This window comes from Hypomesus nipponensis, chromosome 22, assembly GCF_054491055.1.
Source record: "Hypomesus nipponensis isolate SF chromosome 22, ASM5449105v1, whole genome shotgun sequence".
NCBI classification, from domain to species: Eukaryota; Metazoa; Chordata; class Actinopteri; order Osmeriformes; family Osmeridae; genus Hypomesus; species Hypomesus nipponensis.
In genome coordinates this window covers 8,849,950-8,864,215 of record NC_140382.1, presented here as the reverse complement: position 1 = coordinate 8,864,215, position 14,266 = coordinate 8,849,950, and the positions used below count along the sequence as shown (strand labels likewise).

Genomic DNA, 14,266 nt, shown 5'->3' with positions numbered 1-14,266 from the left:
AGTATGAACGTGTAGCCCATCATGTAGAAGAACTAACCCATAATTGCTAAAATATTACAATTTCAAACATTTCATTTTGCAGTCTAATAAAGAAAATACCGTATGCAGAGCCAATTAAAGATAATGTCAGTGGCTTGGAGGGTAAAATATACAGTGATCTAAAGATCCATTAAAACCGTATTGTTCATTTGATTCGTTTCAAAGTACCAGATACAGTTTACTGTCATACAGTTTGGGACTATACCCGCTTGTGAGGGCACTCGTGAAAAGCATGGGCCTCCCTTGATATTTCTGTGTGCACTTGGAGATTAATGTCTTTAAACATCATTTTATTAAAGGGTCCAGCCAGTCGGAGAGACTGTTAACAGGCGATAATGTCAATGAGCCCCCGCCCACACTCATTTACAAGTGCAAACCTGAAGACGAACCCGGAAGTGCTTTCGCTTTCAATGTGACAACCATTATCATAGTTACTAGTAGCTAGCTTTTATTAAATCGGACTTCCTTTACAAGAGCCGCAAGGTTTATAAAAAGTAATTGATACCAAAAAAAATAAGATGACGCAGACTTAATTTTACAAGCTAGCGCGGTATGCAGTTTGCTGAAGATGTGTAAGAAGTAGCTCGAGCCATGAGTTCTTAGCTAGCCTACGGTAGCTACACCAAAATAGCTAGTGATACAGTAGTGGGACTTCTGAAACAAAAAGTTGAAGGCTTCTACTATTTTGACGACGCAGATTATTGTATATATACCACCTGTTTACTTTTATACGTCAGTTAAGTTAGCTAATAGCTATAAAGGTTTCACAAACTTTCTTTGATGCTGGCCACATAACCTAACTGGGTTGAAATGACAGCTGCAGTGTTTTTCGGGTGTTCCTTCATTGCCTTTGGTCCAGCGTTCGCCCTGTTCATCTTCACAATCGCCAAGGATCCATTGCGAGTCATAATTCTAATCGCTGGGTAAGATATACCCACATAACTATCATGCGTTATAATGATAATTCTTCATTGAGTAAAAGGTAGTTGGAGCAAGCTACGTAATCCATGCACCTACCGGTAGCTGATTATTCCCTCCCACCACGATTGTAGTTTACAATAAAACCTTGCGAAACCACGTTATTTGCCATCATTTTTTACTGTGTCTACATCAGCACATTCATGGCAGTTGCAGTTGTGTTGTCTTAACTCAAATGTCCACTTTAATCAACGCCACTAATGCTGCTTAAAAGACAAACTGTACACAGGCAGTGTTAATAGTCCAAACGGATTCAGCTTTTTTGGTAAATGTAACAGTCTAGTTATATTGATCCAACAAACAAAAACACTTAAATTCGTGTGACTACCTGTGCTGGATTTCTATTGCGCTGGTAAAAAAAAACATAAGAGGATATATCTCTTAGGATATCATATTTCCTAGGATAAACGTACCGAGTGCTAGGTCTTAGCCAGCTACATGTCCTTATACCCCAATTACCGGCCTCATTCATAATGCATGAGTGAGGTGCGCCCAAAACAAATAGATTAAATAAAATAATAACTGATTAATAATAATCAAAAGGGGCTTCCACATCAGCAATAACTCCTAAACTCCGGAATAATGTCTAAATCTGACTGCTTTGTCTTCCAGGGCGTTCTTCTGGCTACTGTCCCTCCTGCTTTCCTCTCTGGTGTGGTTCATAGCTATGAAGGCCACCAGTGGCCAGGACCAGACTCTCCAGAAAGGCCTGCTTATTTTCGGTGTAATGTTCTCTGTGATATTGCAGGAGGTGTTCCGCTTCGGTTACTACAGGCTCCTCAGGTCTTGCTTCCATCTTTATTTATTTTTTCTCTCCAGATAGGATAAGGAAATGAGAAAGCAAGACATATGGTTGATGGCCGTTTTAACATGATTTTATAATTTATTATGCATCTATATAGGTTTACCAGAAGGTATATTACAAAACACAAACTGATTTGAGAAACAATATATACAGACTGCAGTCAGTCATTTGCCACTTTTACTGGAATTAAACCATTCCCATGAAATGTAGTTGTCAAGTTGTGTCAAAATCTACAGATAACTGAAGTTCTGTCAGCGACATTATGTTTAAATACACAGACAATGCAAAATATGGTATGCCTATGATGTCAATATTCAAATGTTAAATATTTTTCATTGAATTGTCAGGAAAGCCACTGAAGGACTAGCAGCCATTAGTGAAGAGGACAGCCCACCCATTTCAGTACAACAAATGGCCTATGGTATATCAGCATCTTTAATTCCCTAGAATACCTACTGTTCGATCGACAGACTTCTGTCTTAGATAAATATTTCTATGACCATTTACTTTCCATTGTGTTTACATTATGACTAATCTATACATGGATTGCAGTATATGTCCCATACAATACAATATTCTGATTTTAGTTCTGTGAGTTAACAACAGCATTATTATCCAGAATGGCTTCACTGGTTTGACAAATTTAAAATGTGCTCATCCTCTGGCAGGGACCTAACCCTGAGCTTATCTACTTCTATACCCTTGGTACGTGGCGAGGTGAAGTTAGGCTAAGCCTCAAGATTATTATAAACCTTAATGGGGGGTGGGGATGGGGTAATATAGAATGATGTATTTTGCTTATGTACCTTGACATTGTTTTAAAAGTGACCATACTCACAGACAATGTCTGCATGTCTAGAAGATAAGAGTGATAAAACAGGAAATGAAATGAGCATGCTTTATGTATGGTTTGAAAGTTTGCAGATTCTTTGACCCCCTACCGTGGATAATCTTGGTAGGTTAGAACTTCAAAGTTGGTGAAAATGGCAACTTAACAAACAATTTCTTAATCTTCTTGTGATCGTATTATTGATAGTCTATTGTTTTCAGAATATCCACCTTTGATATTATTGTTTATGATGTACAAAGGAGTTTTTCCCTGACAGCTCTCTTGCTCTGCCAGTGTGTAGGAACCCTGCTGACTGTGTTGATGTGGTTTCTACAGTGGCTGGGCTGGGCTTTGGCATAATGAGTGGCGCCTTCTCTATGATCAACACCCTCTCTGACTCCTTGGGCCCAGGGACTGTGGGTATTTTTGGAGACTCCCAGTACTACTTCATAACCTCAGGTACATGTGAAGATCACCCGTAACCTTTGCATTGTTCATCTTTTGTATAGGCTAATTGGCCTTGTATTGGTATTTAGAGTTCTGCCTTGTTATGGATTTGGGTCCAGATTAATAACTGTGTAATTGTCATTAATCCGGTTTTTCTATATCCCAAATCTTTAAATATTAAAATGTTGCTCTATTGCATTCTCATTTGCCAGCCATCAGCCTGTAATGTACCCTTTGTGGAATTTTAAAATCCATTAAATTATATCTTAATTATGTGCAGCCTTTATGTCGGTTTGAAATCAGTAAATGATTAATTATAATAAAACAACACTGGACTGTGTCCTCTACCTCCCTGTAGCTCTCATGACCCTGGCACTGACTCTTCTCCACACCTTCTGGGGCGTGGTCTTCTTTGAGGGCTGTGAGAAGAAAAGGTGGTGGGTCATTGTTGTGGTACTCTGCCTCCACCTGGTGGTGTCTGGTCTGGTAAGGCACACACACAAAAGCCTGCACACGCGTGTATACAAAGGATACACATATTACGACATGTTTTGAAATGCTTATATATTTAGTCTGACTTCTTTAGATACATGTTGATACCAGAACACAGTACTGTCATGTGACATATTTGTAAGATTATTTGGCTTCATGGTGTGGATTAGGCAGACAGGTGGGATTTATGCAGTAGTATGTGGCAGACTTATCCTATTTGATTGACTAATATAAGACTCATGGTCTTTCTCTCCATCCAGTCTCTGTTAAACCCCTTGTATGTGGGAAGCCTCCCCCCTGTCTTTGTCATCATGGTGCTGATGGCTGTGTGGGCCTTCTTCTCCTCAGGGGGCTGCCTGCACAACCTCACCTTACTCTGGACTTGTAAGACATCTAATAATCTGACATACACACACAACATGCACATACCAGGGTTCCCACAGGGCCTTGATATCCTTGAAAGTTTGTGAATTTGAGAGAGACAAATCAAGGCCTTGAAAGTTTTTGAAAATAGACATATAGACATGAGTCATTGAAATAGCTTGAATTTACATATTTTGTGCAATAATAGAAATTGAACTGCTCTGCTGTGTTAAAGAAGGCGAGAGATCTCAGTCTGCCATCACTGTAATACGGCACAATTGATAAGAGTTATTTTTAACTGTTGTCTATGAGCTTCTTTAAAGCCTGCTAGTTCTCATTAGAAAAATTCTTAGTGTTGTAACAGGAATCAACCATAGATTTAAGGGAATTCGGCCTGGAACGTATTTGAAAAGTCCATAGATTTGATGTTTTAAAATACGCATACCAACATATGAATACATTCATTTGTTGGTAGGTGTGACCTTCAGTCTCAAGTTGGTGATTTAAATTTAGATTTAGATTTAATTGCCCAAAATGTACATGATTGATTGGTATGGGATGGCAGGCATTCATCCCATAGTGTTAATGTATAGACATTTATATATTCACATAATACAATAACTTATTGATGGCTGTTTCTTCCTGTGTTTCACAGGTAAGAAAAATAATGTCGACACCTCCTAACTCTCATCCTCTGATATTAACTTTTATGAGTGGTCAAAGGACATCTAAACTCTACGTGCTCTAGTCCGGTGGACCAACTGCTTGAGACATCACTCTTCTCACTGAACTACTCCAGTTAATCTGGATGGGTAGGCATAGCCACGTCTAGCCCAGCCCACTCTTCTGAAAGTGAGTAAGAATCTGAAGGGAAATCACTGTAAATAACCTAACAATAGTTTACACAGACATTACTACAGAAGCTTTCATGAATGCAGGGGATCTCAGTTTGTATTCATTGTTTCTGCTTTACATTTCCTGGATTTTTATTAGCATTACCTTAAGTATTTCCTGTTCATTTCATGAATGACGATTCACACAAATACTCAAAATACCTAGTAAGAGCATGAAGATGGACACAGAAATGTAGCTCAAAGGAACAATATAAAAAATAGATTGTTGATGCTTTGTTTGAAGCATAAACACAATAGCACATTTTTTTGACTCAGCTCAACTTGATCTTTAGTGGTAAACATCACGTGCAGGACACGTGAATATAAATATAAGACAGTACAAGTGTTAATATAAATATTCACAGTCTAAGACAGTACAAGTGTTAAAGTCCAACAGTGCTTATGCAAATTATTGTTTTATGGGGTATCACTGTCCACCAGATAATTGTGGAAAGGAGACATGCTTATCAGTCTCATGCATTGATTATAGTATTCAGATGGGCCAGTAATAAACCATGGTAGGCCTATCTGAATGAAGAATGAAAAAATTAGGATTTAATGGTTATGACAATTACAATTTCCTTAAACATTGAAAGTTAAATGTAGTGTTCAAACAGGTGCTGTGTTCCTGCCATCATGACAAATTTTACGCACACAGTATTGGATGCTTTTAGATTGATTATATTCTTGTGTTATGAAATGTTTTGAATTTCACACAAACAAGTTTGAAACAGTTATGTAACTATATCTTGTCACAGTGGATCACTTTAATCATTCCATGTTTTAAGTGCTATCAGTGCTGTGCATAAGCCCTTGTGCAGACCAGTTTTGTACTTACGTTTTGAAGTATACCTTTGATTGAATGTATTGACCAAAGTCATTCATTTTATCAAGCAGTATAATAACCTTCCTGTAATCCAACCAATCCTGGTACTGTGTATCATTAGTAACATATATTTAAATTCTACAGTTAATTATAATGTTATCATAGTTTCTTTCATTGTTTTAAGTATTCAATATTTATCATTGCCAGATTTGACTGAGATGTTTTTGCTTCGTATGATTTGCTCACTTCTCACATCCAATAATGTGTTCCATGTGTGTTATGAAAGACAAGAACCATGTGAGTTTGCTACATCACTGAGTCAGCAGGCATATTTAATAAGTGTGTATTTTCTGCAGTGATGGGACACCTCACATTAGGGCCAATGTGAAGTGATATTCTACAAGTGTGCATCTTTCCATCTATACAGTGTTTTAAAGCTCTGTGTGCTATTATAGTGTTTAAAACTCCATCAACGCTTGAAGAATGAAAATGTAAACTTTGTGCGTCACATATTTTTAAAGAGAATGGTGCCAAAAAGGATCTGATGTCACAGATAAAGCATTTGTAGTTAATAAAGTTGTGTTGTATGATTCCCATTATGTGGTCTCCGTTTCAGCATTTTGTAAGGAGTGGTGCATTTAATCAATCAAACTTTACCTATACAGCGCGTTTCATACCAGGAGGCAACACAATCTACTTCACAGAGGGAGGATACAAACACACATTTGACTATCTATGCCACTGACTTTAAAAGCCACAATACATATCAAACAGTATCAAATAGGCAATAATAAAGAGGCATGTCTTAAGATATTATTAAATTCACTTAATTGTCAGTCTCAGCCATTCTTCGGTTCTCTGTCAGAGTATTCCAAAGGCTGGAAGGACTAAAAACTAAAATCTGCCTCCGTGTGTCTTGGTCCTGGCTTTTGGAACTGTTCAGAGTTCTGCGCCAGAAAACCTCAGGGTTCTACTCTGTGCGCATCTTGAAAGTATGCTGGAAATACATTCAGGTGCATGACTATGAGGTATGAGGTATGATAAACTAGTAAAATAATCTTAAAATCTATTCAATAACTAACAGGCAACCAGTGCAGTGATTGTAAAACTGGTGTGATGTGCACCCTCTGTCTAGTTTTGGCGAGGACTCTGGTGCTGTAGCATTCTTTATCATATTTGTAGTTGAGCAATAACTTTCTTTGTAAGAGCAGGCAAGACAGCGTTACAGTAGTCCAGCCTGCTTGTCATAAAAGCATGCATCAGTCTTTCAGTATCACCTTGAGAGAGAAAAGGTGTCACCGTAGCAATATTTCTTAGGTGATAAAAAGATGTTATATTTTTGATATGGTTTTCGAAATTAAAGTCAGAGTAAATCGTCATAGGCATTGTGTAACTGTTCATAGCCAGCAGGTGACACTGTTGACTTTTCAGTATAAAATACTATCATTTTGAATCACAGACTGTTCTAGGATAATGTTTTGGTTGTATTTTATGTATTTTTAATAGGATGTGGCATACATTGACATACAGTACTGACGCAACTTCATCATGGCCAGTTGACCTATTGACATCACTAAACCATGGTCAATTGGGAGTTATGGTTCCTCAAAGGCCAACTGGAAATAAGTATTACATTTTGCCTACATTTCTACGCTACCAGGGGTGTTTCTACACGGGGGCCCACAGGGGCCAGTGCCCTTGTAAAAATGTAATTGGAAACCCCTGTGGCCCCCCTGAGCTGACTGACTTTTCTTCTTCTAGTAGTCATCAAGAACTGAGGAAGGGACATTGCAGGCTTTTTTTGCCCTGGTAAATAAAAAGTTAGAGAAACATATCAAGGTATTGAGAGAGCTGAGGAGCTAGAAGAGGGAGAGCCAGAACATTTTGTATGATTTTAATGTAAAGCTAAATTAAAGTATTGAATGTTTAAATATACCGTTTCTGTTTTTTAATGTGCCCCTCTGATTAAACACTGCCCCCTCCCCTCGTAAAATGAGTCTAGAACCGCCACTGTACGCTACTGAACATGAAGGAACTAGTGTTCCACACACCCAATATCGAATACAATGGTTAGGTCCCATTTGTTTCTCAATATTGTAGTTTTAAAAAGTAGTGGTGTTATTTGCGTGTTGGTAAAATAGGACTATTGTCTAAATTGATATTTTACCCCCCTTGCGGAGAACCGTCGTGAGCGACGTCGAATAGGGGCGGACACCTCTTTATTAAAGGTCGTCGCGTCTCCACAAAGTCACAAGTGCATACAGCACAGAGGGAACAAGAATGGATATACTCAGAACCATCGCTCACCAACCCATAAGCAACCCTAAAATGTGTGACCACTCGTTAAACAAGCCATCGGAGATCAAACGGAAAAAATCCGAGGAACACATGCAAGGGACACAAGAGATGTCCCGGATTGTTACAGATTCTACTACAGGGAAATGTTATTGTCGTGGAAAAGTTCTTGGCAAGGTAAGGATTTGCATAGGCTATGAATACTGCTTAAAATATAGGAACCAGCCATGTAGTTAGATTTTCCCCATGTTTTTAGAAATATGGTTTTCTATTTTCATTATCATGATTGAAGGAGTAGTATTATTCAAGTAAATTATTCAAATAATTTCGGTAGGATAGTCTGTTGATGCATCTCTGTGTGCGTCCCCGCAAGTGAAACACGCTACATGATTTAATATGCGTGTCTGTTTCAGTAAACCATATAATCAATCATGTATCTGCTTTGTCCCCAGGGTGGATTTGCCAAATGCTACGAATTCACAGACTTGACAACAGGCAAAGTATACGCTGCGAAGATCATTCCACACACTCGCGTCTCCAAGCCGCATCAAAGGGAAAAAGTATGCGCAATGGCATCTTGGTTTTTCCTGGTGGCAACGCTTTTGTTGATTGGCTATACTTTACAATGCATAACCATAATTTGATTTACAGATCGACAGAGAGATCGAGCTACACAGTGTCCTCCACCACAGACACATCGTCCATTTCTACCACCACTTTGAAGACAAAGACAACATCTACATTTTGTTGGAGTACTGCAGTAGACGGGTAAGATGAACCCTTGCTATCTAACAGCCCATCAACTAAAAGGAAGCTCAGAGATATTTCTGTACATAAAACCATCTGAATTACTGTCTTGTGGTTGTTGGTGACATCCTGTTAGTGACACCTATTTAACCATTCTGTTTACCTTGCAGTCACTTGCCCACATCCTAAAGGCTAGGAAAGTTCTGACAGAGCCAGAGGTGAGGTACTACCTCCGACAGATCGTCTCTGGTCTCAAGTACCTCCATGAGCAGGAGATCCTCCATAGGGACCTTAAACTGGGTAAGTTAGTTGACCACCTGTCACTCCCAAAATTTTCTTACTACCTAAAAGTCATTTGCATCACTGTCCTTGGGTTGTGTGTGTTTATAATAGCTCGCTGCTTCATTGCTATCTCATTGCAGTGTGCATCTATAGTTTGACAAAGGTTCATTAAATTTGAGACCTTAAACTCATGTTTGGAATTGAATCAATTAAGCGAAAAACCCTCCCCAGACTTATTTAGGACAAACGTCATTCCCCATCTTTTAAGGACATCTGGCATACCTCTTTGATGACGCCACAGACGTGCATGCAAATCCAGTTAAAGTTCAAAACTAATTACCAGGTAGACCCGTGTCTAATTATCTAGTTATCTAATATTATATAGACTCTCTCCGGTTTACCATCTTTCTTCACAGTAATTCTCCTCACCAACAACCAATTTTACTAAACCAGTACCGCTATGTCTTCTATGACAGGCAATTTCTTCATCAACGAGTCAATGGAGTTAAAGGTGGGAGACTTTGGGCTGGCAGCCAAGCTAGAGCGGGTCGAGAACCGCAGAAGAACGATATGTGGCACACCCAACTACCTGTCCCCAGAAGTGCTGAACAAGCAGGGGCACGGCTGTGAGTCGGATGTGTGGGCCCTAGGTTGTGTTATGTAAGTTTACAAATAATTTGTGCAATAATTTGAAAATGCTGCTTGTTATAGTAACATATTATAGTGTGCTGTAATATTGATACATAAATGATACTAGTAGTAAATAGCGTTTGGACAATAAAGAGTGCATTGACACATAGGATCAGTGGTTATTGACAGTTCTCTGGTCTCTTCAGGTACACCATGCTCCTGGGCAAACCCCCATTTGAGACCACCAACCTGAAGGAGACATACAGGTGCATTCGGGAGGCTCGGTTCTCCATCCCCTCCTCCCTGTCGATACAGGCTAAGCAGCTGATCAGCAGCATGCTATCCAAGACCCCAGCAGACAGACCCCACCTCGAGGACATTCTCCAACATGACTTTACACAGGTGTGTGTGTGTGTGTGTGTGGGGAGGGGGGGGGGGGGTAGGCAACGGCTATGTAACAACCCATCCATTCCTTGCTGCACCATCCTCTTGTTCTAATGTTCTAATTATCTCTCTCTCCAGGGCTTCACCCCAGACAGGCTGTCATCTAGCTGCTGCCACACAGTTCCAGACCTCCACCACAACAGCCCAGCCAAGAGCTTCTTCAAGAAGGCTGCTGCTGCCCTGTTCGGAGGGGGCAAAAAGGACAAGGCCAAGTACTTTGAAACTTTGAGTAAGCACTTTGCAGTACTTATCTTGGAGCGTTGATTACCAGTGAATGCAATTTTGGTAAATTGCATAAAAGATCCTCCATATCAGTTGAAAATGACTTGACCTATTCAAATTGATTTAAGAGTACACATTTTGTCAATTTTCAATTCCATAAAGGCATACATTGATGTATATTTTTTCCACATACTGTAATTACTGTATAAAATGATTAAATATCCAACCGTTTCTTCTTTACAGACAGAATGACCAAAGAGGAAGAGGACATCAACAGGTTACAAAATGACTTGAGAAACACCTCAATTAGTCATCCCCCCTGCAGCAGACAGGCCTTAGAGGTGAGTTACCCAGATTCTTGCAGCATCATCCCCTCCAGACAGTGTTCTAAACTCCTCTCAGCTTCCATTCTCTTATCTCCAGTTCAACAAAACAATAAATTACTTATTATTTCGAAGCTGACATATCATTTAAGTAAACATGTATCTAAAATATTTACAAGATGTATTAGATTATACTTTTAATAAAAATTGTACAAACAGTCCAACTCAAATCCCCCTTCCTTTTCACCCTCTCAGGACAGCAAGGCTCTGTGTGTCCCTGTGGCACACAATGCGCTACCCCTTAAAGAAGGGGTCAGCCACGACACCAACAAGCAACAGCTGAGGGGCACCATTCGCATGATCGTCAAGGGGACACTGGGCAGCTGTAGCACCCGCAGCGAATGTACGTATAGTTTGCATGACATTGTGGATTTGCGTAAATCTTTTTCTATCATGAAATATAAATTAATCTGTGGAGGAGGGATGTGCCATGTCAATTGTTTGTTCTGTGCCACAAAACTCCATGTGAACCTGCAGGATGGATTTAAATTCGATTTTTACTTCAGGTTTGGAAGACAGTACAATGGGCAGTGTAGCTGACACTGTTGCCAGAGTCCTGAGAGATTGTCTGGAGAACATGCCAGAAGGTAGGTAGAACTGGAAACCAAATTTATCAAATGGATTTATGGAATGTAGACAGTATAGTTTTAAGATCTTTCACAGAATTTACTGACAAATAAACTTGGTACTGTCCTGTTTTTAATTGTACAGTTTAGCATTCCAGATTAAGATAATTATCTTAAAATAACTTATTGTTTTGCTCCTTCCAGCTGAGGACATTCCCCAAAACAGTATGGGCACCAGTTTCCAGTGGGTTACAAAATGGGTGGACTATTCCAACAAGTATGGCTTTGGCTACCAGTTGTCTAATCACGTTGTAGGAGTTCTCTTCAACAATGGCACACACATGAGTCTACTGTCTGACAAAAAGTGAGTTCTCAGATTTTAAGCTTATCTGTATGGATTTCTTTGAATTTATGATGTGTGCATATGGAAAAGTCCAGATCACTTGCTATTAGGTGAGAAGATTTGGGAACTTCTGTCCAGAGAAGGCCAACATTTTAGCTTTACTGTATCAGAGTAGGGAATATCAAGATGTCAAATACAGTATGTAGGTATTAGGAGGTGTGAGAGTTTATACATGGGTATAAGTAGAAAGGCAATTGGTAGATCAAGTGGATTGGACAACATGTTTTTTCCCCGCCAAATTGTTTCCCCTTCCCAACAGTTTTCCATTCCCTGACTCTCTTGTTCCATGTTCTCTCCAGGACTGTGCACTACTATGCAGAGCCACACAAGTGTTTGGTCTTCTCAACAAGTGAGGCACCAGAACCCTTCATGGGTCAGGTGACCATCCTTAAGTACTTTGCCCACTACATGGAGGAGAATCTTATGGACGTAAGTACTATAGCCATTTGACTCCATTAACTGAATTGTTACTATCTTTCTTATTACATAAACTAAAAAGTTATATTGTCACTTGATATGACATACTACACTTAAGTACCCTAAAGAGGAAGAACAGATACTGTGCACACCATGTCAATATGAAATACCTGTATGTCAATAAACCAAAGGAGTATACTCAAATAAATGCTGTATCTAATGTAAATATTGACCCCTCTACACTTTTCTATGTAGGGTGGAGACTTGCCCAATGTGACAGACACCAGGAAGCCCAGACTCTACCTTCTGCAGTGGCTCAAGTCTGATTGTGCTCTCATGATGCTCTTCAATGATGGCACTTTCCAGGTATAGTCAGTGTTATATCTATCTGACTATAATCCTGCATGCAAATGAGAATTTCAATTTCCTTTCATCTTATTTTCTCTGTTGAACTCCTCTTTTCTAACTGACGCTATTCAAGTGATAAAAATACATTCTGGGTCACCATTCATCACTTGTCCTATAACCTCAACCATTCCTCTATTGCAGGTGAACTTCTACCACGACCACACAAAGATCATCCTGTGCAACCAAAACGAGGAGTACTTGCTTACTTACATCAACGAGGAGCGTGTCTCTACCACCCTGCGCCTCAGCACCCTGCTCATGTACGGCTGCAGCGCAGACCTGCACAGTCGCATGGAGTATGCACTAAACATGCTGCTTGAGAGGTGCAGCTAAAGCCAGGAAAGACAGACATTTTGTACCTTTCAAAGGGTTTGACCAAGCAGTTAACTGGATTTGGTGGACTTTGGCATTCAAAATGACCAATCCTATTGTGACTTGTGGCTTTGGATAAAGGAAGAAACCTGTCCAGAGTGGAGTGAAATTGGAGGTACAAGTAACTCATCCTTTAAATGAAGTCTTGGTGAAAAAACAAGGCTGAAGATGAATAGAAACCTGCTGGGCTGGAACCAGACGATAGACAAACAAACCAAAAAAAAAATTGGTTTCAACACTTGCTGCGTTGAAATGGACTATGAGAAGGCAATAAACAGTTTATGCTACAGACTTCAGAAGGGTGCTATTAGATAATGTACTTCTCTGTAGAGCAGAGAACAGAAACAATTTTAAATGGTGAAATCGGTAAAAACATTCCTTAAAATTGTGGAATGGCAACAGCCCTATTGTGACATCAATGTTAAAACAAAATCAAGAAGGACCAATAGCATTTTAGTCTCATCCCAGTAATGATGAATTGTGCAGTATTAATTTATACAAAAATCATTTAAATCCTATTTTGATTATTTTTGGTTATAACTTGCCGTTTGCTGGTTAGAAGATGTTGTTTCAAAATGCCCCAATTTCAAATAAATCATGGTCATTTTGATGTTATAAGTCTGTGTTATTTCTATCCTTTTACTCATTATGACCTAACTAGGCTCTTATGAAGGACTAGACTATTGGATCTATGACAGTAGTCACCAAGTGTTTGTGAACAGGTGGCAGTTGAGTCAAAATGTTTGTTGAGTCAAAATGTAAACCATGGAGGCCCTTTTCAGTAGAAGTGCAGATTTTATTATACAAATGGCACTTTAGATGTGCCACATACATTGCTGGTTCTATTGTAAACTATAGTATATTGGGCATAACCTTGATAAGGTAATATTTCCAACTTCTTTACTTGTCCATACACAACATTGACAAGCCAATGAAAGCCATTCTACACCACAAGTAGTTTGTAGCTAATAATAATGGACCTGCAAAATATGGTGATTGACAAATACACATGCAATTTCCAACCTTGAGTTTTCCATTTAGCAGGCATTCTTAAATCCATGGTGGCTGCTGCAAAGTGCCTTCAAGTCTCATTGTCTGTTCTGCTCTAATACTAAAATCCATAGTGAGGCTCAGTGACTTCCTGTCTGATGGGGACCCTGCACTAAACACTGATTCTTGGGGGATTAAGTCTCAGGAAATTATAAAGTTTTTTCTAAGCATCTTTCAAACTACCTGGAATTAATAAACCCAAGTATTCACTGCAAAGTGTCCGCTGGGGCACCAACAGAATTATAGAAAGACAGGGAAAAATACATCTGACAAAGACGAGCCTATCCAGAAAGGATTCTGACAAATTATAATTTAAAGTGGAAATGCACAATTGTGCTGTGCCTACAGTGTACACATACAATTCCAATTCCCCAG

At 39.3% G+C, this 14,266-nt stretch overlaps 2 protein-coding genes across 3 annotated transcripts; both read left to right on the top strand.

Moving 5' to 3' along the window:
- The first annotated feature begins 415 nt into the window (after positions 1-415).
- Positions 416-6,271, top strand: LOC146236340 (gamma-secretase subunit Aph-1b). 2 transcript variants are annotated; one of them, XR_014740985.1, is made up of 8 exons: positions 416-962; positions 1,630-1,800; positions 2,170-2,243; positions 2,988-3,110; positions 3,457-3,584; positions 3,851-3,974; positions 4,609-4,805; positions 6,029-6,271. XR_014740985.1 is itself a non-coding variant. In XM_084687489.1 (7 exons), exons 1-7 carry the CDS (start codon positions 850-852, stop codon positions 4,635-4,637), a joined length of 762 nt encoding a protein of 253 aa, XP_084543615.1. In that variant the 5' UTR covers positions 416-849; the 3' UTR covers positions 4,638-6,271. The 2 variants fall into 2 exon arrangements, 1 of the variants encoding a protein (XP_084543615.1); XM_084687489.1 differs by having other exon boundaries at positions 4,609-6,271.
- A 1,522-nt stretch (positions 6,272-7,793) lies between these two features.
- Positions 7,794-13,417, top strand: LOC146236339 (serine/threonine-protein kinase PLK2-like). The gene is made up of 14 exons (XM_084686911.1): positions 7,794-8,144; positions 8,420-8,527; positions 8,619-8,735; positions 8,885-9,014; positions 9,473-9,656; positions 9,833-10,028; positions 10,149-10,299; positions 10,536-10,633; positions 10,871-11,018; positions 11,182-11,262; positions 11,446-11,605; positions 11,944-12,073; positions 12,317-12,427; positions 12,611-13,417. Exons 1-14 carry the CDS (start codon positions 7,953-7,955, stop codon positions 12,800-12,802), a joined length of 1,998 nt encoding a protein of 665 aa, XP_084543037.1. The 5' UTR covers positions 7,794-7,952; the 3' UTR covers positions 12,803-13,417.
- Positions 13,418-14,266: the final 849 nt, after the last annotated feature.